Source organism: Orbicella franksi, chromosome 6 (assembly GCF_964199315.1).
Source record: "Orbicella franksi chromosome 6, jaOrbFran1.1, whole genome shotgun sequence".
NCBI classification, from domain to species: domain Eukaryota; kingdom Metazoa; phylum Cnidaria; class Anthozoa; order Scleractinia; family Merulinidae; genus Orbicella; species Orbicella franksi.
Genome location: NC_138150.1, coordinates 15,157,576 through 15,184,875, shown reverse-complemented (window position 1 = coordinate 15,184,875; position 27,300 = coordinate 15,157,576). Strand labels below are relative to the sequence as shown.

At 39.0% G+C, this 27,300-nt stretch overlaps 2 protein-coding genes across 3 annotated transcripts in view; both read left to right on the top strand.

Annotated features, from left to right (window-relative positions):
* The window catches only part of LOC145491004 (tether containing UBX domain for GLUT4-like), a 28,460-nt gene extending 20,256 nt beyond the window's left edge, over positions 1-8,204 (top strand). Inside the window, exons 9-20 of the mRNA XM_081470135.1 lie at positions 153-217; positions 851-894; positions 1,455-1,552; positions 1,660-1,735; positions 2,236-2,317; positions 2,840-2,906; positions 3,511-3,573; positions 6,099-6,151; positions 6,393-6,444; positions 7,104-7,179; positions 7,263-7,474; positions 8,060-8,204. Coding sequence (XP_081326261.1) covers positions 153-217; positions 851-894; positions 1,455-1,552; positions 1,660-1,735; positions 2,236-2,317; positions 2,840-2,906; positions 3,511-3,573; positions 6,099-6,151; positions 6,393-6,444; positions 7,104-7,179; positions 7,263-7,474; positions 8,060-8,067 — 896 coding nt within the window. The 3' untranslated portion in view covers positions 8,068-8,204. The remainder of the gene's footprint in view (positions 1-152; positions 218-850; positions 895-1,454; positions 1,553-1,659; positions 1,736-2,235; positions 2,318-2,839; positions 2,907-3,510; positions 3,574-6,098; positions 6,152-6,392; positions 6,445-7,103; positions 7,180-7,262; positions 7,475-8,059) is intronic.
* A 1,293-nt stretch (positions 8,205-9,497) lies between these two features.
* LOC145490980 (hepatocyte growth factor-regulated tyrosine kinase substrate-like) lies at positions 9,498-26,119 on the top strand. Of its 2 annotated transcripts, XM_081470101.1 has the most exons (17): positions 9,498-9,898; positions 10,027-10,111; positions 10,277-10,352; positions 11,298-11,390; positions 11,751-11,871; positions 12,234-12,289; positions 13,293-13,361; positions 13,880-14,013; positions 14,671-14,770; positions 15,430-15,531; positions 18,006-18,107; positions 19,296-19,331; positions 20,851-20,973; positions 21,869-21,943; positions 22,654-22,794; positions 23,448-23,520; positions 24,093-26,119. In XM_081470101.1, exons 1-17 carry the CDS (start codon positions 9,856-9,858, stop codon positions 25,595-25,597), a joined length of 2,934 nt encoding a protein of 977 aa, XP_081326227.1. In that variant the 5' UTR covers positions 9,498-9,855; the 3' UTR covers positions 25,598-26,119. The 2 variants fall into 2 exon arrangements, with proteins under 2 accessions (XP_081326227.1, XP_081326229.1); XM_081470103.1 differs by lacking the exon at positions 21,869-21,943 and having other exon boundaries at positions 9,499-9,898.
* The last annotated feature ends 1,181 nt before the right edge of the window (positions 26,120-27,300 follow it).

Sequence of the window (27,300 nt, the reverse complement as noted above, 5' to 3'; positions counted from 1 at the left end):
GATGTATATATTAAACAAAATGTCCATGTGTTTGTACACATAACATTACAAGGACATTTGAGTTCAGCCTGCAATGCACTTGAGGTAGCCAAATTAGATGAGAACATTTTTGCTGTGGATAATACCTCAATGTTAATAACTTTCTTGTACAGAAACTGCAAAGGAACCTAAAAGAGCAAGGATAAATCCTCCAAAACCTCCTTTTGCAAATTTTAAGGTATGTCATACTCACTGCAGTGCTTTAACTCTATCTTTCTTATTTGTGCCTAGTTTCAAAATCCTAAAAAAGTATCAAATTCCATTTTACAAAGCATTGAAAGACGAACCCAACACATGAAAAAACTGCTCAGTAGCTTTCATTTGAATAGTCACACATTAGGATTTCATTTACAGAGTTAGAACTACCTTGCACAGCATGCAGTAACAGACTTACTCCTTTGCTGAAGGTACTGTTTCTTAGCGTAATGGCTCTAAGTACAGTTGATCATTGGAAAGTTTGCACTATATAAATTTTTAGTAATATATTATTATAATTATTATGAAAAATAAGCATCTCAGCAAGTGCTGCTGGCAGTCTTTCAACTCTAAACTTGAGACACCTCTCATGTCTTTAGAGATCGAGTACTTTTCGGGGAATATTTGCCTTTCCAAGAAGGGCTATAATTGTATTATTATTATTATTATTATTATTATTATTATTATTATTATTAGTGTACAGTGAAACTTGTGAAAAGAAAATTGACAATTCAGTTCTCATTTGTTGCTTGTAAAGCAAATGTATAACGTAGAAGTACTAACAAGCCATAAGTTGAATCACCTTTTTGACACCTGCATTTTATTATTACGTTAGTTTCCTGAGGAGACAGCAGGCATGGACTTGTTCCAGAGAGAAAAGTGAGTAAGAGGTTGTCCTAGAGAGCTACAAATCAGTACCACACTTTCTTCCAGGTTTTCCTCAAGCATAAACTTGAATAACACTGTGAAAGTGTGGAAGATGGTTCTTACTGGTTGTGACAATGAATAGTGTTGATCAAATCATTTTTGGGGCTGTCCATGCTTCGAACTAAGCATAGAGCAAAAAGATTTGGTGATGAATGAGTTGTTTCGAAGGTCAGTAGGAGTCTTGCAAACCTGCGGTGATACTATGTGTACACTGTAGTTTAAGTTCAATGACACTTTGCTAGAACAAGGAAGGTAAAAATAAAGGGAAAAGTGTACACGACAGGAGAAGTAATGAGGGGAATACTTTATTCCAAACAAGAATAATACAGATTTATTTCACATTGGGTTGAAAACTAGTGCTATGTTCATTGCACAAGTATAGTGGCGTTCTTACACATGTTGGGTTATTTTTATAATTTTCTCTGCCCTTTAGTAATATAATGCTGCAATCAGCTTAGTACCCTCTATTACATCTTCCAATCCCCTCTAATGTTGCTTGTTTTTCTCATCAGGGCCGATTCTTCTCGTAAAGAATTTCTGGCAACATCTTGCGACAGACAGCCTGTTGTATTTAGTGAAGAAGATCCATCTTCACCCAAACCTGATGAAGGTAGGTACGAGAGAATTACCTTTACTCTTAAATCTCCGTCAATCGTCTTTTTCAGAATGCGTGAAGCTGCCATTAATTTCTGTGATTGTATTTTATTTTAAATATAGGTGAGATTCCAGATTCCTTCTTTGAGGTGACAGTGGATGACATCCGTGTTATGTTAAGAGACTTGAAGAATGAAAGGTACTATAGAAGAAATATTTTTCAAATAATGGCTCTACAAGAGGCGCTCTTGTTTACTTGAACTACTTTGAAAGATATGCAAATATGCATTTTGATAAGAAAAAAAAAAAACCCTCCCCCCCCCCCCCCCAAAAAAAAAGCAGAAAAACCTCTCACGATTTTGTGTTGGAAACACGGTAGCAACAAGAGTACAATTCTTGAGTTTCAAAAATGTTACTGATTGATACAATTACATGTATATTGCAAACGATGGAAAAGAAAACACGAAGGAAAAGATAGCGAGAAACAAGTGGAGAGTAAAATTAAGAGAGGAGCGATAAAGTAGACTCAGGGCAAATTTGCTAATATTGGGAAAACTCTTGGGCTGCTCAAATGCTGGAATTGGAATTCCAATTCACTTATTCCTCGTCTGTTAAACAACTCACACAGCATCTCTTAGTTTATCACAGAATGGGTGACAGTGATTTGGAGATTTATTTATTTTTTCTTTTACATGTCAGAAAGCAGGCAGACAGCGCCCCTTTAATGACAAGAGCTATGCGGGAAGTACGAGAAGAATCAGAAATGTACAAATACGACAAGGTTAGTATATTGATCAAATTACATTTAAGAATGCTCTTTAAGCAAGAAGTTGTGCTAGAAAAGGAAGGTACCTTCTACTTTTCACACTTTTTAGGTACAAAATTCAACTTTGTACTAATTTGGAGTTATGGCATGTTGTGTAGTCGAGCGTCCTACAAACTGAACATGCTTCAATATCTCATGAAACTAAAATTTCCCCTTCACTAAAGATGTCAAATGTTTCACAATTAACTGACATAGGAAATACGCAGCCGGTTGTTTGTCCACTGTTTACACTCTGATGGTTCAGTGACAACTGGACGAGAAAATGACCCTGCCAGGACATTCAGGTCCCTTTTGTACTGTAACTTCCAGTTTAAATTGTTCTCGTATGAAAATTCACGAACAAAATTACAGTGTTCCATTATCGTCATCATCATTGTCATCATTGTTTTCGCTCTATGGGTCTCGCGACACATAGCGCGTGAATTGTTTATCTCCGTCTGTTGTCTCTTATTCTTTGTTCTATATACATCTTTGAAGGTGGTTGTGCGAATAAAATTCCCCGACAGGCTAGTCTTACAAGCATTTTTTAGACCAATGGAGAAAGGTACATTATGTGTTATTACGTCCTGTTGATAATAAAAAAATGATGTCTAATTTGAGGAATCTGGTAACTTTAAAGCATTGACAAGCAGAACTAACCAAATGTAGTTAGTGTATAAAGAAGTTCGTACTTGATGTGTCATCTACTGAATTTGCCTTATTTTATTTGGAACGTATATGTTGTTTGTTTTAGGAACTTTTCTTTTCATTTTCCGTATCAGTTCCTGATACGCCGGAGGAATTTAAAACGCAGCTTGACTTCTCCGGTTAGGCCTACCGTCCACACTAATCTGTCACGAAAACAGCCGTCCTTCTTCGCTCCCGGCCCGCCACTCGGGCTGGGAGCGAAGAAGGACGGCTGTTTTCACAGGCTATTTTTTTAGTCAAACGCAAATCCAAAATGACCAGAGATTGTTGTGTGTTCAAATTCCTCTGGCGTAGTGTGGACGGAAAACTTTTGATGGGTTTCCAGAGTGAAACTTCCGCTTTCAAATTCCTCCGGCGTATAGTGTGGACGACGCCTAAAATATCACGTCTCAAGTTTTTTTTTCATCGTTTTATGCAAACCAACTTGTTTGATTAATTTGACCATTCTTTTGTCCTTCCAGTTTCAGCCCTGACAGAGTTTGTCAGATCTCACTTAGAAGACCAAACTGTAAAGTTCTATTTATGTGAGTATTTCCTATCATCTGTTCTAATCTTAATCACATTTGAGTTAGTATTTGAAATATTACTTCCTAATCCGTGGTGTAAAATTGACACCAGTTTTTAGCGGAGCTCCGGCGGCCCGAAGGGCCACCAAGCGGAGCCCCATACTCATATAGGAAAGAAAAAGAAACCCATGAGTTGATTTTCTCATGGTTATCATGGCTAGCGGTATTGCTCGTGGGCGCGTACGCACGACGGCGACGACGGCGACGGAGTTGCCCAACATGGCGGCCATACTCCAAATAATAGGTTGACAGACATGCAGCCTTGGTTTACCGTGTACTTCCTTGATATTGGACATCCATGTTATGATTGTGATAACAGGTTTTTGGGCCGCTTAAGTTGTTATCCTTGTTACAACAATCCAGAGGGAAACACGCTTGCAGCGACTGAGTTTGTCAGACTTCTAGAGGACTCGGGATCTGTTACAGCAAAACAATCCAACGGGAAATAGAGAATACGCAGTACTTGGGTCCAACAGTAGAGTTTAATCCACTAACGTACTCAGAACGTAACCAGAATTTATTATATGGCTTTGGCTTGTGGCCGATATAACGCGCGTTCTGATTGGCTAAGAGCGAGATCTGAGCGGCATTATGCAGCCCTAATGCCCACGGGCCGATTACGGATTATGCAAATTAGGAAGAGCCCGACTCTGAAAATTCAAGCGCATTGAAGCGATGAAAGCCGATTAAAATCAGTATGAGAATGTAAGTAGCTAAAAGTTTAGAGATATTTCCTTAATAAAATTTATATAAGTGACGTACCAGCCGGTAACCTTGGCGGGCGCTAGTGAAAACAATCAAAGTTTGCCGAGTCTTTAAGTAAAGCTAAAATCGCCAAGTGTAAAACACCATCGGCAGATTTGTCATGCATCCTGAGCAGAACACCACGAAGAAAATTATAAGTTATCATCTTAGTCACAACAATTACCGAAGTATTGAACTCCGACAAAGTTCTCATCAAATAGATTCCCTCGCTTTAACACAAGCAAGTGTAAATCAGCTTCCAGGATCATCAGATGTAAACAATCGGGCGGTTTCTGTCAGTAGCAGTATTTCTGATAACTGCAGATGTTCACGAGGCTTGAAAAGTTCATCCACAAATCCCAGAATGAAGAAGGCGAAGATATGTTGTCGAAAGCGAATGCGAAGATCGAGTTATTCTGAGCAGTGCATTCTGAAGCATTAGTATTTTCTTTCACCGAAAGACCGTTTGTTCGGACTATTTCGAAGCACTTTCTGTCTTTTCTATATGCGTTGACGTTTCGCCACAAAAGTCGGAAAAACTCCCCCATCAACTTGTGGTACCACGATACTAAAATACCTTTTTGAGGCTGTGACAGGCACTTTTCCCGTAAAGAAACGAGTGTTTTCAACGGCATACGTAATACAGTGGTGAAGTTCACTGACTGTGTAGTTCTGCCCTGGGTTTGAGACGATGAATGAATCGGTAAACGCGCGCATCGCTGGATGTAAATTGATGACTTCCGCTCGAATGATTTTTTTTCTTTATTCATGAGCCATACAATAAACAACTTAATAACCTCGACCGTTCGGTCGTTACGGGAAAATCTCAAACCCCGAGCGATAGCGAGGTCAATACGGCAAGGCCTCAGTTTGAGATTTTCCCATAACGACCTCACTCTCGGTTATTAAATAGTTAGTAACCAATACGGGAAAGTGGTATCCGGCGTCCCACAACCGGGGGCGTAACCCCAGAACAATTTACAAAACACCTGTATTTATGCTAGACTCTAAACAAGTGATCTAATATTTCGTTTAGTAAGCCTTAACCCCTATTGGCTGCTAATGAGCTCATTGTTGTTCTAGGCTATTCCATTATAGGCAGTCAGTTATTCTGCTCGTAAATACTAACTACTTACAACTTCAGGTAGTTCTCACTACAAGGTGTTACACGATGATACAGATAGACAGGTGGTTACCATGGTTATTGGACTTTCACTTGACTGCTAACTGTTGGCTTTTTTATGGTTATGAAGTATCGGCAAATTCTCCCCTCACATGATCAACTGACACCTGTCAAAACAAGGTATCCGCTGACCAGTATCACGTGACCATATCGCGGGCTCAAGTTTACAGCTCCTCGAGGTCACGTGTTTTTTTGACCGCTGACCAAGTTCTGTTTATCGATTGGATCGCGGGCTCATATTAGGTTAACTTGTTGGAAACAGGGCAAGATTGCTCGGAAGCCGGTTAACGCTAACCCAGGATAAAAAGTTAACTAAATTATGACTTTTTCTTCTATACAAATGTTCTTTGCTGTTTTGGTTTTTGTATAGGGTGATTATTAAAACTCAAAACAGAAGGCCAAACAATATACAGAAAACCTCACTGCAAATTTACAAAACTCAAATCAAAATTCCACCTTTTTCTGGGTTAGCTTAATCGGGCTTTGAACAACCCGGCCCAGGAGCTACGCTTTTAGGTTGGCCTAAATCTATATATTATCTGCTTTATATATGTAGACACTACACCACCAAGAAGAGTCCTTGACAAATCAAACGCAAGTTTGTTCGAGGTAAATTATTGCGGTCTTCTTTGTCGACATATGCTGTTGTGAAAACAAGCGATTTTATAATGGTATTCCATATACGACAAGTTTATAATGGTATTCCATATTGACTGAGCCCACAGTTTTGCGGTATTCGACAGAGATGTTCTTATGTTGCTAAGCAACCTGATGAAGTCATGGTAATCGAAGATTTTAAGGTGAAAGGTTTACAGACATTGTATGGAATTATTCTTCATTTTGTTTGCAGAACAAACTATATCCAGCTTCAGTTATACACTTTGGATCTCCTGAACAACAAGGTAAGAAATTGTTCTGCTTATTACAGCATTGTACCAGGCGTTGTACAGTCATTAGAGACCTTTTATAAACTTTTACGAGTGAGGACGTTTCCCAGATACAGAGTCTAACGGCCCAGTGGGAAATCTTTATATAGACAATGTAGAATTTTCCATTGTGATTACCCCTGATTAAAAATTTTCACGAGCACTCACCAGTTTTCAAAAATTGCAAAGTCAGTATATATGGGTTATTGACCAACTGTGAGGGCAAGATGGCTGGATATTGGCCAAGTTCTCCTTTTGCCTGTTTATGGACAAAAAGAACACTATTTTCTCGCGGAATACAGCGGTAATCCCCAACGGACAAGGTCGCGCGATCTTGCCCGCTCGGGTAGCCAATCACATAGCAGGATTCGGCTCATCTTGCCCGCTCACGGAGCTAGCCATATAATAAGGCGTCATAACAAAGCGCCATGTTGCGTGGAAACAACACTGCAAAGCATCTTGCGGCGAGAACCAAGCGTAAGGCGGGGGTGCTAATATTCTCTGAAGATCTGCTTTCGGATGTCATTCAATAAAATAAACAAGAGGATAAAGAAGCGGTTTATTTTTAATTCCCCGTCGAAACCCGTGCCAAAAGAGATGTCCAAATTAATCAATAGACCTGCTTCTCTCTTTAGAACACTTCCTCGCTAGAAGATTAATAGACAAGTTGTCAACAGTTCTAGACGCTGAGAAAGCTGTTATTGATACGGGGTAAGACGAGGGAAAAGAGAAAACGTTTTTAATACAAGCACACATGACTTCTGTACTGAATGAACTTTGCTTCTCGTTTCCAGGGTGTTATCTGTTCGTTCTAGCTCAAGACCAGATATCGGAGACTCTCTTGTAAGTTCGTCCACAGTGGATGATAACGAACAGACAGGAACCTCTCTAGGTGGGGCTGGTGTCCCGGATAGGCCACGCGAGGGACTAAATCCGGCCTCCACTAACAGACCTCGCACAGGAGGCGCCAGTAAAGGCGCTGTGCCCAAGTGGTTTAAAGGAACAGGTATGAATGGAGAAAGATTTCAATTTATACGTTATTTGCTGGCACGAGGAAATATCGTTATTCTATTTTTTTTTATAAACCTTTCCAAAAATCAGTGCAAGCTTTAAGTAGCTCATTTTAATGTCTGTCCTGCCAGGTTTTTGCTGTTTACATGGTACAGGTAGTGTTTCCAGATACTGCAAATGATAAGTCTGGAGAGGTTTACACGTATTTAACGAGAATCGTTCCTATCCCTCTTATCATTTTCGACCTTTGGGCGAATATTTCGAAGCTTACGTGTTAGTAAGGCCCTTATTTATTCTGAAAACTCTTAGCAGACTTAAGGGAAACACAAACGATATCCCCGGGTAGAGTATTGTAGTCTCCCGCGGAAGATACACTAAACTACCCTAGATAATAATATATGGGAGCTCTTGGGAAAGAAATACGAGAGTCCTGGACAAGACAGTTTGTGCACCCATGTGAAACATAGGAGACCTTTAGGAATTGTAAGCCAGTGAACGACGTATGCTGCCAAGCATTTAACGTTCTAATTAAACATAATTTTACAAATGTTAAGGTACCCTTCCTTTTCGTCTTTTACAGGAAAATAACAGTCGCTGCCATGACAAATGGCCACTTTAAAATGGTAATAAATGGAATGCACAAGGGCGGTCATTCGACGAAGGCTTGTGGTCGGGTGCCAGAAAGATTTAGAGGAAAATTAAAACAAATACTTTATGTTTCTGAAGTTGTTGTATTGCTGTGAATAATGACTTTCCAAAGAGGCTTCATGACGAAGTTGGTCAGTAAAGTAAAGCATTGCTAGAATCTCAAGGGTCCATGCCAGTTTGCGGTGTCTTGCATGTATAACAAGTGAAACTAAAATCTATCTAATCACAACAAACGCAAGTAACGCAATAAAGGCCAATCACAACTGCAAGTAGAAACGCGCAACCGGCGCCAAGCCTGGGAAAACGCGCGTAAACCAAATCATCATTGGTTTTGGTTCTGCTCCTGATTGGTTAAAAAAAACAGACGTTTGCTCTGGTTAGATGTAGCCCATTAAATGAGTATTTTTTTAACCAGTTACGGGCTACTCTTGTCAACACTTAATAGAAAGCGCTAACCTTTTTTTGAGAAATATTTTACAAATTCATTCATCGGAAACACACATCACATTGATCCATGATTATTGAGATCGCGAAATGAATGATATTCGTATGAAAGAAAACCGAGCGTTTTTAGAGAAATAACTGTCTTGTATTACATGTAGTATTGTTTTCCAGCGTCTTCAAGGTTAACGGCTCTTAGTACACTTTATGGCAAGTCTGTGGAATGGGCTGTTAGAATACAAATTCAAGTTTTATTAATGCACATCTCGAAATAAATAACTCATATTAACATCAGCGAAGATACAATAGAGAAAGAAAATAAAAGCGTATATTCACACTGGACGTTCTGTTGTGCCGCTTATTACGCTCCCGAAATCCTGCCCCTTACTTTCACCCGCTGTTTTCCAAACGTTTCTTTTAATGTTACTTGTGAAATTTTGGTGGTATATCAAGACAGCCCTGATGTCCCTGATTTAATTTGTACTATCTGTTCTCATCACATCTGTCCAGTTATTGAGTATGAAGAAGTTTGACCGCTCGTAGGAAGTTCAGTGATGGAAAGCCGAAACCAGTCCCTTAATCCCTCTATATCTACGTTGTATTTCTTCACTATTCCTTGAGCTGGGAGTCTGTTCATCAATTTGGCCCTGCCCCAGTTCTAGAGAGTTTTGCTTTCTATGTTTCACTTCAGAAGCAGAAAGAAGAAAGAAATTTGGCTGTAATGCAAATCGTTATTTATTTACACTCAGAAGTCCCTAAAAATTTATTTAAAAATAACATTGCTATATAAATTGTATTTCGAAACATAACCTGAGAGCGTCCTAAAATAACGAGGAAAGGTTGCCCTTGAAAGGGCTTTCGATTGGTGTATAGAGCGAAAATTCTACACAAGCGACGACTGGCCGATGTTTTTCGACTTGAGTTGTCGGGAGGGTTCACAAGCTGGGAAAAATTAAGCCTTTAAAAAATGATTTTTGCTCTTGTCAGTTTATTTGAATATAAATTGAAATTGCATTGTTCTTAAATATTGTTGTGGCGATTACGTGTTTTTGCAGGGTTTAAAATACCGGTTACCTTCGTCAAACAATCGTGAGTCAGCTTTGGCCGGGAGAAAAATACTAACTTCCGGAGACTAAGTAATGTCTATTTTGGTCACAACGACGTCACTCACTCGGAAGTCACGTTAATAGAAGTCCGCCATCTTGGCCAAAGTCTTTAGCTGTTGACGAGGAATAAACTTTGGTTGAATTTTGCGCGGTTTTTGCCGGTTTCTCATCGGTTTTAACGATGGGGATATTTTCAAATTCTTCAACGTTTGATTCTCTACTTGGTAAGTGTTTTCTATGGCTAAATCTTGGAATCGAAACATGAAGCTTCGTCTTTGAATCTCGGCTGATTTTTTTGGTAGAAGCTCAGTAACTCACAACTTTGTTCGTTTATACTTGAATCTTGTTCTAGAAAAAGCAACGAGCCAACTTCTTTTAGAACCAGACTGGAATAGCATTCTTCAGATTTGTGACTGTATAAGACAAGAAGATGTCAAGTAAGCAAACGTCATTTTAAATTCCTTGCAGTTAATCATAACAATTTCGTGAATTGTGAACAAGAACTTCACAATAAACATTAGGTAAGTCTTATTACAATAATTTCTTTTTTGCGTGCATGCTTAAGCTTATATTAAATTCATTTTATGTCTGTCGAATTTCAGCCCTAAATACGCAATGGCAGCCATGAAGAGGAAGATATACGACAAGAACCCTCACGTTGCGAAATTTGGATTGATCGTGAGCATAAGCTTATATTGATTTTAAATTAAGAATTTTTACTTATCGCTATTAGTTTTTAAAATTATGAAAGTTTGTGCACCAATCGAAAACTGAACACAACCTTAGCAAAACCCTAACACTTCCAGGCAGACTTGAGCACCCACAGATCTTTCGCCTCTCAATGTGTGACTCGGAATCCTTTTCAAACAGTTAATACAGCTTGAATGTTGATCCTGAATTACAGACATTTTCTACTTTGCTCAGTAGTCTGTAGTACTCAGACGTTCTTTTGAAGGAGAAATCATGCAAAGGCCAAGGGTCTATTCCAAGAACAAGTACAGCTGAATACTCTCACATTCCAGCTGCACTATGTTTTTGATATGTACTTGCAGTCTTATGAGCAGTTAGACTCAAAAAACGTTAAATGTTACAGTCCACTACAAAGACTAGTACCATGAGAGAGACATTGTGAAATAGAATTTCATACAGATAGTCTCATGATTGTACACATATGCAATATCACAAAGTTCACCAGTCAGGTAAAAGAAGTAAAGGCTGCATTTGTAGGGGAGAGGGGTGGTTGAAACCCGATGATGAAGCAAATTCTTCAGGTGCTGCCATGACTGGCAGCAGCTACTGATGTCCTGCGCAGGCCACATTTTCATGCAAAAAAAGCTCTACCGGCTGGGAGAAGACAGGGCTTTATCTGGAATTCAAGAAAATTTGGCCAGTGCTTGATGGCTGTATTCCAAAGCAACAGTGATTACTGATCAGTGATCAGTGATCAGTGATCAGTGTTTTGGAACTGTGGAATGATACAAGTGATGCATCAATGGCTGTCTGAGATTGATAGTAACGTTTTTTACTTAGTTTTGCATGTGTGAGCCAGGTCAAAGGGAGAATTAAGCTTTTTTCATACTAACTTTGTACATGTACATTGATTTTCTTGATAACACTCTCAAGGTTTTAGAGGCATGTGTTAAGAATTGTGGAGCCCCTATGCACAAAGAGGTTGCTACAAAAGATATTATGGATTTCTTTAGAGAACTGGCTAAGGTTAGTATCAGGCTAAAACCAATGAAAAATAATGTTTAAATCTATCACCAATAATAATTATTAATCATTTCACAAATTAACTGCAGAGTATGAAATCAATGAAAATAATGACAGCAGAAAATATAATTTTATAGCGACAGTGAGATATTTATTAATTTGTTTTTCAAAGCTCAAACTCATGAATTGTAGCTGCAATATTATCTCTAAATAATAATATTATTATGGAATCTTCTCATATTAAATGGCAGATGTCTTTACTGAGCCTGTGTAAACTTAAATATATATTCTGAGGGTTTACTTTTTAATGTAGGGCTGACTATGTATTTGTAAACTCTTGTAACTGATCGCTTTGTTTTTTAGACCAGCCCAGAACCAGTCAAGGAGCAAATTCTAAGCATGATTCAGACATGGTCAACTGCATTTCGCAAAGAGCCAAAATACAAAGTTGTTCAAGATACATTTAATCTTATGAGAATGGAAGGTGAGGCATGATCCGTGGAGAAAGGGGCTAATTAAATTGTGTTAGATACAATGCCTTATCAGCATTGTGATTGTAGCTATGCTCCCATGCTTAACCCAGGTGACAAAATAGGTGCTGGAGCTGGTCACTGGAGCTGGCGTGTATATACATCCACACTTTACAAATTATGAATATCCAGAATTCTCTTCAGCTTCTAGCTCAATATGGAGTTAGCCTGAGTTCAATGTCTGATTGTCATCGTTGCCAGTCTTTTCACTCTTGATGCTTTATAGCTTTTTCTTGCTTTTTCAAGTTCTGGATTTTCACTATCTGTCACATAACAATTAATGACATACTTTCTCTTTGTCTTGTGCTCTGAATAGGATATAAATTTCCTCCCATGAACGAGTCAAGTGATGCCTTGTTCACAGCAGAAACAGTAAGTTTAGAGTGTGTGATTGATAACACAACATAAATAACAGTTAATTAGTATTTTTCCATGAGTGTAGGATATGAGAAAAGTGAGATGTTGATAGCCCAATTTCGATATATTAAAATTCAGTCTAAAACAGTAGACCTCAGCATGAGGCTCCAGGGAATAAACCCCACAAATTCTGTAATTATTACCCAGAGCCTCGTACTGAGGCCTATTGTTTTAGGCTGAATTTTAATATATCGAAATTGGTCTATTATTGATTAAATATATGTACAATTATGTGCTTTCCAATCTTTTCTTAGTTGCAGGCATAAAGGTTGTTATCCTGGGAGTGTCAGGATTTTCAAATAAGACCTGAATATGTCATCTTTATCATTCATCTTTTTGTTCACCTAGCTGAAAATTTACCATCTTTCATTATTTCTCACACACATGATGCTTTTGACGTTGCTGCTCCAAACAGTATGCAGTGTTATGAGTCAAGTAAATGGCCTGCAGTGTAGCTCAGCAAGAGTCTCTCTGTGGCTCAGTGGTTAGAGTGTTCAGCTGGTATCTGCAAGGTCATGAGTTCAAAATTTCCTTTTGGGGATTAACAGTTTTTTCTTTGTCCATTCACACACCAATGACAAATAAACATTTCACCTTTATCAAGACCTGAACACATCTTAAGACTGCCAAATATTTCCAAGAAGGTTCTTAGGATGCATTTCACCAATGAAATGACCCTTGGCCAGTACTTTTCTCTTAAAAATCAGAGAACTAACAGACATGTAGATGTATCATCATTTATGTGGACTTTTTTCTTCTTGCATTAATTTGAGTGTCAATACTTTTTGAAAGTGTGTCAGTTAAGGTTGTAAGAACTCAAACTTTTGAGCTAGGCATGAGATATCAGTGATTGGCAGACATAAGACCAGAGGTTTTGATCTGCAGGTGTGAGGCTCACATGTAAGGTGTTAGAGTTGGCATGTATATGATTGCTATCACTGTATCCTCCTTTTGTCAGGCCCCAGAATGGGCGGAGGGTGATGTTTGTCACATGTGCAGAGTCAAGTTCTCCACATTTCAAAGACAGGTAAGCAATGTGGAGAAGAGGCTTCTTTTAAGAAATTAAGAGGAAAATAATTTTGTGAAACCTGATAACTGTGATAACCTTGAAGATTGGTGCATTTATCATGCTGAACAAAGAGTATTTATTTATTTATTGATATATTGATGTCCCTACAAACTACAGGTACAGGGTTGTATGCGGTTGTAAGCCTCAATAAGTACCTAAATGAATAATATTATTATCTCTGTTTTCTTGAACTTTCAGTTTTGCAACAGTAGCTACAATAGGTACAGCTCTGTTTAGCTTTTAGAACACAGACTAATGTGTTGATTTTATTTCGCTTAAAAAGTAGAAATATGTATGTTGTGGCTTGAATGAATCTGCTAGTCAAATGTAAGAAAATGTTAAGTGAATTATGATAATCATGATTGTGATTTGAACTCAAACCAGTTTGATGGAATCTTGTAACTGTGAATGTGGGACTGGCAAGAAGTTATAGTGATGATTAACTTTAATTTCTTTTCTTCTTTTGTTATATTCAGCACCACTGTAGGAATTGTGGCCAAGTGTTTTGCCAGAAGTGTTCTTCTAAAGTTTCTATTATTCCACAATATGGCATAGAAAGAGAAGTACGGGTCTGTGATCCATGTTTTTACAAGATCAATCCATCGGCAGGGTAAGAAAGCATTCTACATTGCACAATTGCACAATTTGGCCATCAGCCAGAAGGTCATTGTACAGTTATTATAAGTGGCTGACAATCACTTATACTTGTTCCTTGATGGATCAATACAACCAGTCTTTGTCATATGATCCTACAATAACTGTACCACACCAGTGCCCAGTCATTGAAAAACAAGTTGTGGTCATCCCATTTATATTAACATAGCAACAGTACAACCTGTTAAAACATCCTTGATTTTATCCTTAAATGATTCTGACTCAAAACCAAGTATGGTGACACATTTTTTTAATTTTTGAATTGTGTTAAGCATGATAAGATGAAACGTTTTACAGTTTAAAAAAAATTCTAAGGAGAGAGTTCAGAGCCACCTTAAATATTTGAAAATGTAAGGTGGCCCTGCACCATTTTGCACCTTAATACTCTGTGTAGATATCCACCTCCATGAAAATAAAATTATATAAAACAAATGTAGCATGCCTTTTTCCCAGTATTTCAATGTGTTAATGTAAACCCAAGCTCACTGATCAATCAGCAAATGAAACCTTTTTAACCTGCAAATAATTACTTGTTTACCACTGACAATCACATGAATTATTTTATTCTGCTCAACTCCATTCATATTTTTTTTGTTTATCATTGCTAATGTAGGAAAAGTGAAGAAAGCTCTAGTAAGAAGTCTGACAGTACATCTTCAGATTCTGATTTGCCAACGGAATATCTTAACAGCCCTCTGAGCCGTGAAAATCAGGTGAGGATTAACTGATCACAAAGCATTTACCAGTATATTATTCCCAAATACCAGATTGCAAATCCCATGTATTAGCAGGGCTTGAAAAAAGGGCTCTCCAGTTGTCTTGGATAAGTACATGTTCCTGCCAGGCAAGATTACTTTCATTCTCACTTGCCCGAGTGGTATGGGCCCAGGCAAGTCTTCTGTTGACCAAATAGCAATAAAAGTAAATGAAGACTTGCCCAGGGCAAGCAAAAGTTGAGAGCTGCTGGTCTGAAGGGCAAGATGGAATGCAAGTTTTTTTGAGCCCTGATTAGTGGTAATTAGTACATGGTCATTGATAAATGTTACAGAATAGGAGATTAAAAGATGAAACATTCTAACATTAATTAGTGAAATTCCTTTTTAGCTAGTCAAGGTTTTGGTTTAAAAAAAATTTCACTTTTTATGCAAAAAAGAAAAATTTACAATGAGCATAACTGAAAATGAAAGACAAGCACATGGCTGGCAATTTGCATTCTGTAAGCAGATAAAGAAAAATCAAGTTCATAGCTTGGCACTTTGTGCAGTCCCTGGCTTCTAATGAAATCTCTGAAGAAGGTAAATGTTTGTTAAGAACCTATCTGGTATGATATTGTAACTGTGTCATTACATGTTGTACTCTGACTTGCTTATAGGTCCCAGCTAAGAAATCTGAACAAGAAATTCGAGATGAAGAAGAGGAAGAGTTACAGCTGGCCATGGCGTTATCACTGTCACAGGAAGAGGCTGCTAAGGATGTATGTTCAGATCTCCTTACTGATTGTCCTTAGTTTGTTTAATGATAGTTTGGAGAATTTGATGTTGATTGTTTCTTTTATTTTAATACATGTATGCTCTCTACTTGACAATAATGGTATGTTGATCATGAGTTACTACCATTAATGTTCTAAAATCAGCTGGTTGTTGCTGCTCATAAAGAGCAAAATGTTGTGTAGTTTACTTTATAACTTAACATGCACTCTGATTGGCTGAAACAGTGTGCTTTATCAGAAAACAGAGCATGGGTTGATGACAGTAAGTTGGCACTCAAATATTTGCTTCGGAATTTTGACAAATTTGACCCAAATTTAAGCATCCCCTGTGGCTCAGACGAACGCAATGTAAACGAGCTATTTGTCTGCAGTAAATATGGCTCACGGAGACCATTGTTTGCAACAGCAGTGTTAAAACTGTACTAGAATAACCAGTTGTGCTAGATTCCCGCCAGCAAAACATGTAATGAAATAAACAAATTCGCAACCTAACCAGTGCTTTGATAAAATATATTATATTCAGTGCCATAGCAAGGGAAAAAAACTGGGGTGCACAGAAACAAGCACCGAAGGCGTAAGCCGCTATGAGGGTCTGGGGACATGACCCCAAAAAATTTTGAAATCTAGAGGTTCAGAAATGCTATTTCCAGCGTTCTCCAAGAGCTATTTGTAATTTAAGCGTATTGCGAATTACTTCCTACACTGTCTCAGCAAAGCAATGCAGATTGAAGAAAGCATAACACTTGCCAAGTCAATTACAAAATAACAAAACCGACTGTCTTTCAAGCAAGTGTTTCACCTGTCAGAGACTCAGAAGCAGGTATTAGTTCGTTGTTAAACTGTCTGAGTTCCCTTAGATGCAAACGGAGACTTCATTGGCATGTTGTTTGATGAAAACTTCCTGAACAAGTGCTTGTGCCGATGGTTGTGCCCCACAAACAAATTGGCAACCTCCGCCATGTCAATACCATCTGCCAATTCCTTTTGGACATGGAGAAGCATGAGGTGGTCGAGCCTCATCTCTCTCGTGGTTGAGCGCAGGCAAGTCTTGAGCCGCTTTAAGGGAGAGAAGGAGCGCTCACTGATGGCGTTGGTAGCTGGCGTGACAAGCATAAGCTTAGTAAGGGTGCAAATCTCACTCAATAAGAGTTTATGAACGTTTCTGAGTGACTGAAAAAAAGTCCAGCAGATCAGCGATGTCGAATCTGGAGGTGTCTGCCTGTACTATTTCTGGAAGCAGGGACAGCTGGAGTTCTAGCTTGTAATGCTGCAAGTCAGTATCCCCGTACACTGCCATCACTTTTGCTAGCTTTTCGTCATGGTCTTCAACATTTTATACACGTCTGATTTTACTTTTGGGGTAAAAAAAAAACTGTGGGGGGAGGGGGGCATGGGTCCCTGGCCCCTCCCCTTGCTATGGCACTGATATTTGTTAGGAAGGCAGAAATTATACTTAAGAAGTGAAACAACGACAGAAAACAACAATTGAGCTGTCTCTGTTTATGATGAGAAGCTTTATTTTTGTAAAAATGCTCAATTACTCAAACAACACTTACATGGAGTGTAGTAACGCTTGTTCTCCGATCATCTCTGTGAAGTGAACTGACGAGTGGTCAGTTCAAAGCTTGCTCTGATATTCTCATCTGTGCTAGGAGTAGAACCAGAGGGAGCAGTTTAGTCTGTCTAACTTTTACACTAGTTCGGGCAATCTTGCTGCAAGCAGCTGCAAGCCGTAAATAACTCTAGCTTCTTTCAAATTCAACTCAGCATTTTGCATTTTCATCCATAAGCTTGGAGCTCCTTATTTCATAATTTCCATTGGACAAGTGCACATTTTCACAAGCCACAATACCACCAAATTCCTCTGGACTACAAGCCTTTACCTGCCTTCAGATCCTTATTTAAAAATTAACTAAAAAGCAAACTTTGAAGGCATCATTCTTCTCTCGAAAGCCGCTCAAAACTACTCGAAAGTGAAAGCTTAGCTCATGTTCAATTTGTGATTGACAGCTGTCACTCATTAGCCAATCAAATTATTTGAACAATTCTAACAATGATTGTGATTGGCTTATTTTAGCGTGCTTTATCAGAGAACAGAGCACAGCTGACACCACTTTTACTCATTTGGAAAATAAAGTTTGGTTTGAAAATTCAGCTGAATGCGTGGGGAAATTATTGGATTCTTTATCATAAAACAAATAAAGAAGCCTTGACTGTGCTCTGTTCTGTTGTAAAGCACTTAGGAAGCCATAGAGCACTCAAGAAGTAGGGAAAAACACTTGACTACGTCTCATGTTTTCCCCTATGCTTCTTTTGTGCTCTACTGCTTCCTGCATGCTTTACAACAGGACAGAGCACGTTCGAGGCTTCTTTATTTGTTAAATTTTAAGTGGTTTTCCTCAACAAGTGCTTTAAAGATGCAACTTTACTTAATACAGTATGAATTTATCTGTTTTCAGATGCGAGCCAGTCCCAGTATTAAATCATCCCCCTACAGTACAACAGCTACAGAGCCGCCATACAGTTCACACAGGCAGACCAGCAATCTATATGCATCTCCTGTATGTGTATTCTAGATATTATAATTATTCTGGATACATAAATTATGTCTGGTCAAAAAAATTCCTGCAATTCAGGTTGCATCTTATAACTGAGTATTTAGGAGTAATTTTCAGTCTGTAAACTTGACACAATTATGTTTAAAAGTGCATCTTATAACTAAGTGCGCCTTATAACTGAAAAATAGGGTAGTTGTACAAGGTCCATACCATAAGTCAGAAACTGAGTTTTCCTCCTGTTTTATGGCCCAAGCATGAGTTACATGAGCAGGAAAAGGGGAGGGAAAATGACAACACATAGCTGATGCTATGGAATGAGCTAACAAGGTTTCAAAGGGTGTGAAGTAACAGCCAAGTAATTGTACTGTATGCTAGTTGAAGTACAGCATACAACAGATTGTTTAATTTGTGCACTGTACCAAAAGTTGCAGACCACTATGAATTGAACATGCCCAAAATTATTTAACTTGTCAATAACAATCTCATTCAACCATACATAGTAATCCAGTTAAATTTGCTCAATTTATTTTTATAATGTTTTTCATGTACTAAAAGTGTAGAGATGGGGGTCTAGATCATCAAGAATAAACAGCTCCTTTCACAATTCACAGGAAATTAACAAATGTATTATGGAAAAGGGGAACTTTATACTTTTCATACAAACTGACTAAATTAATGAGATTGTTGTGTTGATTGTTGTACATGATTGTTAAAGTGTCCAAAGCACAACCTTTTTTGACATCTTCACCGTTCCTCTGCTCCTTTTTTTCCATGAGCACCAAAAATAAAACTGTGTTCCATTGAAGACCAATGCAAATGGATCAAACAGATCAATTGGCTTCTTATGCTATGTTTATTGTGAAATTATGGGTGTCAAAAATAATAGAAAACATACCAGTAATCAAAATAAGGGTTCATGTTTATTTCTAATTTCACACATCAGAAAATTATTTTAAACAATCATGGCTCAATGCAGCTAACAAAATCACGATTCTTGAGAAAAATAACTAGCCATTTAACATTTCACTGGAACAAATTAGGGCATTCACAAATCATGAAAATACCCTTTACCATCCTCTATGCAACTGATCTATTCTTTGAGGATTTTTCACACTTCTCTCTTGCATTAAAATGAACATTGTTTGAACATAGTTGTTGATGGGTTTAATTTCTTCATTTTTTGCAATTCAGGAAGAGGTAACAGACTCATCCAGCATGGACCCAGAGGTATGTTTAGCGCATAAATTCAGAAATAATGTTTTAAAGTTTCGCGGGCTCTATAAATGTTTAGAGTCAATACATACATTGCATAATGCCCTCTCTACACTGTATGTTAAACAGCAAAATGTAAGCAATTCCCTTACTGGAGGTCAAAATTTGTAGCATAAGTGTTACTATTGAGTGTTCTAGGCAGGATACTTATTGACATAATTATTACCTCCTTCCCCCTGTGTGCATAAATAAGTACTGCCAAATTCTTAGGGACCATAAAAAAGTGACCTGTGATAGACTACCTGTAGAATCCCATTTACCATCGATCCCAGTGCGTGTTGAAATTGCTTTCTCTCAGGTTGTTTCATGCACTGTTGGTTTCAGTTGCATATTGAAAAAAGGTTTCATGTGATGACAATTTTGTAGCTTTTATTCAATCCTCTATGTAGAACATCAAATTCTGAGCCTAAGAAGTGTTGAATTGTGTTTGGCATTAGTGCATGAAAAAATACTCACAAACTTCTGTACTTCAGCAACGCATTCCAGCAGGAATTGGTGGAAAAGAGTGCATCTTGAGTTAAATTCCGTGAGATTTCTTTTATTAATAATATTATAATATAAATTTAGCCAAGCCTAAAAGCGGAGCTCCTGATTGCAACAACTAACCATAAAGGAAAAAGGGATTTGTTTTTCTTGGATCAGAAACTCAAAAAATTATCAATTGTGAGCATGCAATTGTTCAGCATGTGGTTTTGCCATTTTTTCCAATTAAAGTTTATCAAACTATACCCAATAAGCGTTACCAAGATTGTAGAAATTATGTACGCAATATATCAGGGACTTTCCAAGAGACAATTGTGCAAGGAATATGTCAGAAGAAAAGTCAACAACATGCCAGAGTTTTATTTGAGCCGAAATTTTGCCTTTGCACATACTCCCCCCTTCTTCCTCCAGAGTAATAACGTGACTTGAGCCCGCGATCCAATCAAAACACCAGTAACTGGTCTGCGGTCGATCAAAAAAACACGAGCTCGATGAGCTCTAAACCTGAGCCCACCATATGATCACGTGATACTGATTAGTGGATAGCTTGTTGTGACAGCTGTCTATTAACCATAACATGGATGTCCAAAATCAAAGATGTAGCTATGGTATCGGCGTACGTACGGACAGTCACGTGACAAGCGAAATTTTTTAGATTGATATGTTACCAAATTTTCTAAGGTACGGGGCTCCGCTCGTGTGCAGGAGCTCTGCTATGATCATCAAATTCAACATCATGTGACCACTTTTTTAAATCCACAACTGAGACCAACAATTTGTGAATTGGACTCAATAGTAGGAGAGTTACAGTGTCCTTATTATGTTCGCATTACAGAAAATGGTTTGTACAGGTTCCAGTAACTTGAGTGCTCTGTTAGCTGTTGGCTATCCTTTCAGCTGCATCAGACTTCTCCTTTGCCACTGAATGGGTAGGTGCTGACAAGTCAAGGATAGATGTACCTAATGTAAATCTTTTACTTTCCACTTAAAGCTTGCACGATATCTCAATCGGTCTTACTGGGAGGAGAGAAATGAAAGGCAGAGTTCAAGACAAAGATCAAGTCCACCTGCCAGTGCACCAGAACAAACACAAATTGCTAACAATTCCACTGAGGTAACTAAACTTTGTCAATATTTAAAAATAATACTTTTGAAATATGTAGAGATCTTCTTAAACTCGGCAATGAAAAGTAACAATCTAGGAATATGTAACTGTTGTTTTTGGCAAATCCTCATAAACATTATTTTCCTATTGGCAAGTGTGTACTTATTTTATACAAGTGGAAATAAAGTACTCAGTTAATTAATTATTAAAAGGACTTAGCCCAGCTTGTCTTTATGAGGACACTTTGTGTCCACGGTTGTCTGTATTCTGAGAAGCAAAGGTTGCAGTGTGTCATTCCTTAGCATTATTCTTCTCATTGCATGTCCGTGACAGAGTATCTAAACATACTATCGTGTTTACAAATGTTAATGGCTGGGAGATCTAGAGATGGTACTAAGAATTCTGTCATAAAATAAGTTTTTAAAAAATTCAGCCTCAAATCTAACTAACTCTAAAGCCAATGCTGCTCAAAATTGCAAACATTAAACAACTTTTTCCTGCCTACCTTGTTTAAATAAACTTTGAACTCAACCTCAACTGTTAGAATAGCTGTAGTTCAGGGCATTGCATAGACTTAGTGTCACTTTAAGCAGTCTTAAGCTGGCCAGCTTTGTTTGTTCGTAGTTTGATTTTCATTGCTTTGAAATAAAACTATATGGTTTTCATTTAAGTTTCAGTTAATTGCTTTGATTTAATGCTGAGCTCACCATACATGAGATATTTAGACATGTCGGATTTGAATAAACACACGCCACAAATCGTGTTAAGTGTGGACTTTCACTGATGGTTGTAAATTGCCTACTACTTATTTCAACCAACATATTAACCTAACCTTTTTTAATAACCTAAAGTAGCGGTGTTTGTAACATAAAAAAAGCTAAAAAGGGACTGTGTTTCATTGTAGATGAAAGTTGGGATATTAAAAGGAAAAAAGAAAAAGAAGGGAAGGAAACTGCAACGAGAAAACTCCGAACCCACGGTTAATACCAGCTTCACTTGCTGTTTGTCGATATTAACACCAGAAAGTCATTGTTAACAGGTTGAAATGTGGAACACTAGCTTTTGTTCGTTTGTCTCAACTCATCTAAAGAGACCATATCCAAAAAAAACTTGTTTTAGTCCTAGCGCAAGGCTTTATTTCCTCGCTAAGAACTAAACAGAACGTAGGAGAAGTGCAATGGAAATAGAATGTTGTGGAAATCATTTATGCTAAGACTGCAGGCGAAACCTTTAGTAATGCCTCTTTCTGATACCTGTAGATTCATTTTGACCACTTGTTGGGATGGGTGGGTTTTTCATGTCATAATTCATGAGGCTGTTGAGAAGTATAAAGAGTACAGTTACATATTTCAACCGCTAAATGAATTTCTTTTTAACACACAAATGAACTAACTTGAATCTGCACTGCATTTAACCTAAATGTGGAATAACAAGTATAACGTTAATATAAACATAAAACTCAATAAAAGCGAATGATAAAGTGACCAATCAAGAGCCAGATCCATATCATTCATCACAGGTTAAGTCACATGGCACTAAAGGACCAATCACAATAATGAATTTAACCCTTCAGGGTATGTAAGTTAAATGTAAACTGTACAGTGCACATTTAAACTAAACAACCCCGGCCTTTGTCAAATTTGAAGTCTTCCTGATGGAGTTTGTCCGCGTTCTTGATCTTTCTGCCAGCTGGATAGTGTGAATTCACCTACGTCAGAAGTATCAGAAGCTATGGTGAAAACCTTTCAAGGTAACGTTGAGATGTTACTTGAACGAATGCAGAAAGTCTCTGGTCAGGGAAAACACATCGCTATGGATGCTACAGTGCAGGTTGGTTTCTCAATTCCATTTTCACCGGCGTTTCTGCTTTTGTCTTCTTAACTCTTTATACCTTTAGTTCTGAAGACTGATCGATGTTTCTCCTTGGAAATAATCTTCTTACTAAGGGGGAAGGGGTGGGAGGGGGCGGAGGGGTATAAAACAAGGGAATGGTACACAAAGTTTGTATACGATCCAAGTGGCCCATCAGACCGGCGCTTATCTCCAGTTTCTATGTGGCATGAAGCGACTAGGTGTATTTCTACTCCCCCCTGGATGGAATGCTAGTCCATCGTGGGGTTACCTCCCAGGAATTAAATTCTTCAGTTCCCAGTTATACACATAGGTGGAGAGAGAGGCACTGTGAAAGTTAGTGTCTTGCCCAAAACACAGGACAATTTTCTCAGCTAGAGCCCGATCCCGGATCACTTGACGTGGAGTCGAACGCACTAACCATAGTCTTATTTGAAAAAAAGTGGGTCAATCAGTCAATCAGAAATCTTTTTAATATGTCAGTCTGTCAGCTAGCTATGGGAAAACACCCCTCGACTAATTTCGGACAGTAATGATGATAAACAAGTACAGTAGATCGATGTAGTAGTATGATGTACGAGTTCAATAAATTTTCACACTAAATATGACTTGTTCTTGTTGTTTTCCTTTAGTCTCTATTTCAAACTGTCAGCGCCATGCACCCGCAGATTTTGAGACTTATCGAGGAACAGGAAGAGGAAAAAGGTGAGTTCAGTCTTGTGCTAAGTTTCACCGGGTCTTTGCCTAATTGATATCCTGCGGCATTCCCGCTCTCTGGTGGGGTGATCGCATCCATTTTTAGTTCCAGGGATTCTCATCACCATTCAGGGTGATCACGCATTGTGAATATCTTTTATCTGGTTGAGTGAAAATATAGGTTCTGAACAGTGATTAGAGGAGTTGGATGTACCTTGAAAAGGTTCGCTAATTTTCTCAAGTTTTGTCATTCGTAATCTGAAACTTCTTCATTCGTTATTGTCCAAGTTTATTTCCAGTTTTGTGTGTGTTTTCTCTATCTCGGAAAATTATCATTTGAAAATAGTTTTGAACATCAAAAACATAACTTAAAATACCGTAACACAGCTCATTTAATATTTAGTTCTCACTAAATGTTATTACAAGTCATTCCGGCCAGAAGAATCTAATCAATGAGACGAGATTGTTTTGATTTTTATTGTGTCCCAAATGCTGCTGTAAGAAACGCATGGAAGTAGTGATGAGTAGCCATTTTTTGATTATATTGGGTAATTGATTCTCTTCGTCTCCTTTTTTTCCAGCAAAATTCGAGGCTCTTCAGGTGAAGCTGGGCTTGGTACATGAAGCACGCTCATCCCTAGAAGAGATGCGTGAACAACACCGCGAGAAAGTTCGCCAGCAAGAATTAGAACAGGACATGCTGCGGCGCATGCAGATAGAACAGAAACTTGAGCTCATGCGGCAGCAGAAGGCTGAGTACCTGGCTTATCAGCAGCGCCTACAGACTGAACGACAGGCGGTCATTGAACAACAACAGCAGCAGCAACAAAGACTCCAGTATCAAAGACAGATGCAACAGCAACAGCAGATTCCGTACGGTGGCATCCAGTACCCACCCGCGGGTGATTCCAGTCCCTACTCGTCATTAACTTATGTTCCCATGACAGCATCGAGTACGCAACCTTACAATCCCCAGAATGTACCTGCAGGTTATACCCCAGCGGTACCTCCCGGATATCAGGTTCCTGATGCTCCACCGCCCTCGCAGTACCCCTCACGTCAAACTGAGCCTCAGCCGAGCTCAATAGAGTATCAACCGCCGTCATATGCATCCCAAGTTCCGCCAGAAGCTGGTCCAGCATCACTTCAGCCTTACAACCCTGGGGCTCCTCTTCCAGTTCCAACTGCTCCTGCGCAAGTGCTTCCTCAGGCACCACCCCCTCAGTATGCACAAGTTAGCTCCCAACAACCAGCTGCTCAGCCACTCTATGGACAAACAGGAAGTCAGCAGCCACCAGCGCAAGCCTCGCTGCTGAATCAGTTACCAGGGGCACCACCTCCAGGTCCTACCGTGCAGCAACCTCAGTATAATCAGATTCCTCCACCACAAGGTCAGTCCCAACACCTGCAGCAAACACAATATTCCAACCCGGCTCAGACAGCACTAGTACCAGAAGCTGCACCACCCCAGTACCCACAACCTCCATCTCAGCTCCCACAAACTAAACCACAGCAAACTTTCCAACCTCCCCAAACTAACGGATATCTTCCGCAAGGAGATACCTCACGGGGATCCCCCCAAATGCTGTTTAATTCTGTACCGACACAGCCACAACATAACATGGGCGCATCAAATGGCCCTGCTTCGTTTCAACAAGGGCCTCCAGTGCAGCCAGGAGGTCCAATGCAGCAAGGGCCTCCATTGCAACAAGTTCCCCCAGTACAGCAAGGGGCCCCAATGCAACAAGGAGCCCCAATGCAGCAAGGGCCTCCAATGCAACAAGGGGCCCCAATGCAGCAAGGGCCTCCACTGCAGCAAAGTCTCCCAATGCAGCAAGGGCCTCCAATGCAACAAGGACCTCCAATGCAGCAAGGGCCACCAGTGCAGCAGTTCTATGAACCACAGCAACAGCAGCCTCAGCAATACTCGCCGCAACAAGGTTATCAACCTGCTCCAACTCAACCGCCACCAGGCCAACAGCAACCACCGCCACCACAGTACTTTGGGTCAGCGCCACCTCCTCAACAATCGGGCCCAGCCACCCAGAGACAGCTCTCTGATTTAGAACTGATCTCTTTTGATTAAATGAAACATTGAACGTCTTAAAATACTTATCTTATTTTGGTGATGCTAATCAATTTGAAGGATTGTTTCCGCGATATCGTCAATATATGCAAAAGTGATAATCATAAGATAGCTTTTAATGGGAATATAATTTCTACCATCAGTTTAAATTAATTGGAAATGTACAGAGTGGAGAAATACACAACATAGGGGAACATTTTTTGTACATTTTAGTGACAGTTCGTGTTGTGTTGTTAGCTATCTTAAACAATAGCTCAATACACCAGATAAAACAACAGTATTGTTTTTCTCTAAATAATATTTCTTTCGTAAATTAGAAATTCTGACCGTGGTAGTTTTGCGCGAGATATTTTAACTTGAGGTTCTCCTCGGAGTGGATTAGACGCCACCTGGGAATTCATTTGTAGGTAACAAATACTGGTATTGTCAGTTGTACTGTGAGCTTTTACATTTTTTCCTCGTAAAGTGTAAATACATGAGAATGAACTTCGCCAAAAATTTAATAAAACAGAACAACATAGAGTTGATTCTCTTTTATGGCCGAAAAAGTACACTCTTTTTCCCCAATTAATTACCTCTTGGGTCACGTCCTGGGCGTTGAAATAATCTCTGCATTAATAAATACTTTTGGCAACTTCAAAGTGCATCGACCTTGTGTGAGATAAACAGTTTGACGCTATAAAGTATTCAGAGATTTCCGGCACTTTCCTTGCTTCAAGCAACATGCTAATCCGTCAGATTGTACTTGAGCCCACCCCCCTAAACAGTTTGTTTTTCTTTTCAAGTTCCACGCGAATTTTCTTCTTTGAAGACAACAATACCGGAGTGATATTTATTTCTTACATCAAAGGCTATGAAGAACTTGTATGAAAAAGTCTCTGGATAACCCGTCAAAATTGGAGCTAAAAAGAATGTGCGTTTAGGCGATATTACACCAAGGCAGATGTCCTCACAATCGAAGATCAATGATGACCATTTCCAAACTAAACTCTCCCATTATCTTTTCTCCAAAGTTCGAGTGCAATAATTGCTTTTCAAACAGAGTTTGTAATTCGGGAGCAGCGGTTGGGCCATAATACAGGTCGCCAAATTGGCCAATCATAGCTCGTGTAATGCCTGAGAGCAGAAGTGTACACCTCGATGTGATATGTTTGTGCTGAAAGAATTAATAAAACACACTATGCTTCTTAAAAGACAAGGCTCAAGACAACTGTATTTATTAGGAAATAACTTTATCACTGGATGAAAAAGGAATTGTTATCCACTTCTCTCCAGGCATACAATAAATATTTTAGTCTGGTGTTCACAATCGAGGACGCGCGGTTTAAAATTGTTTCGCGTTACAAAAGTCGCGCGAAGCTATTCTGTCCTATTATTTAGCAGCGTTCCATCTTATTGCCAGTACAGGTTACTGAGACCCACTCCTACTGACATATTCTTCTCAACTTTGGTCGAACTTTCAATATGAAAGAGTAGTTTCAGTCCAGATCTCAAGCCATAGAAGATGTCCTGTCTCTTGGGAAAGAAACAAGGCGATACAGAGAGCGGAAGAAGTCCGTCTTAATCGTTTCTCATTCCGTCAAGATCGCCATTGCAGTGTCATTTTATTACCGATACGATCATCCCCTCACTCAGTTACATTCATCTACGGGCAATAATTTACTTCTTCCCAGCGCATTTGCATCAGTTGTCACAGAAACCTA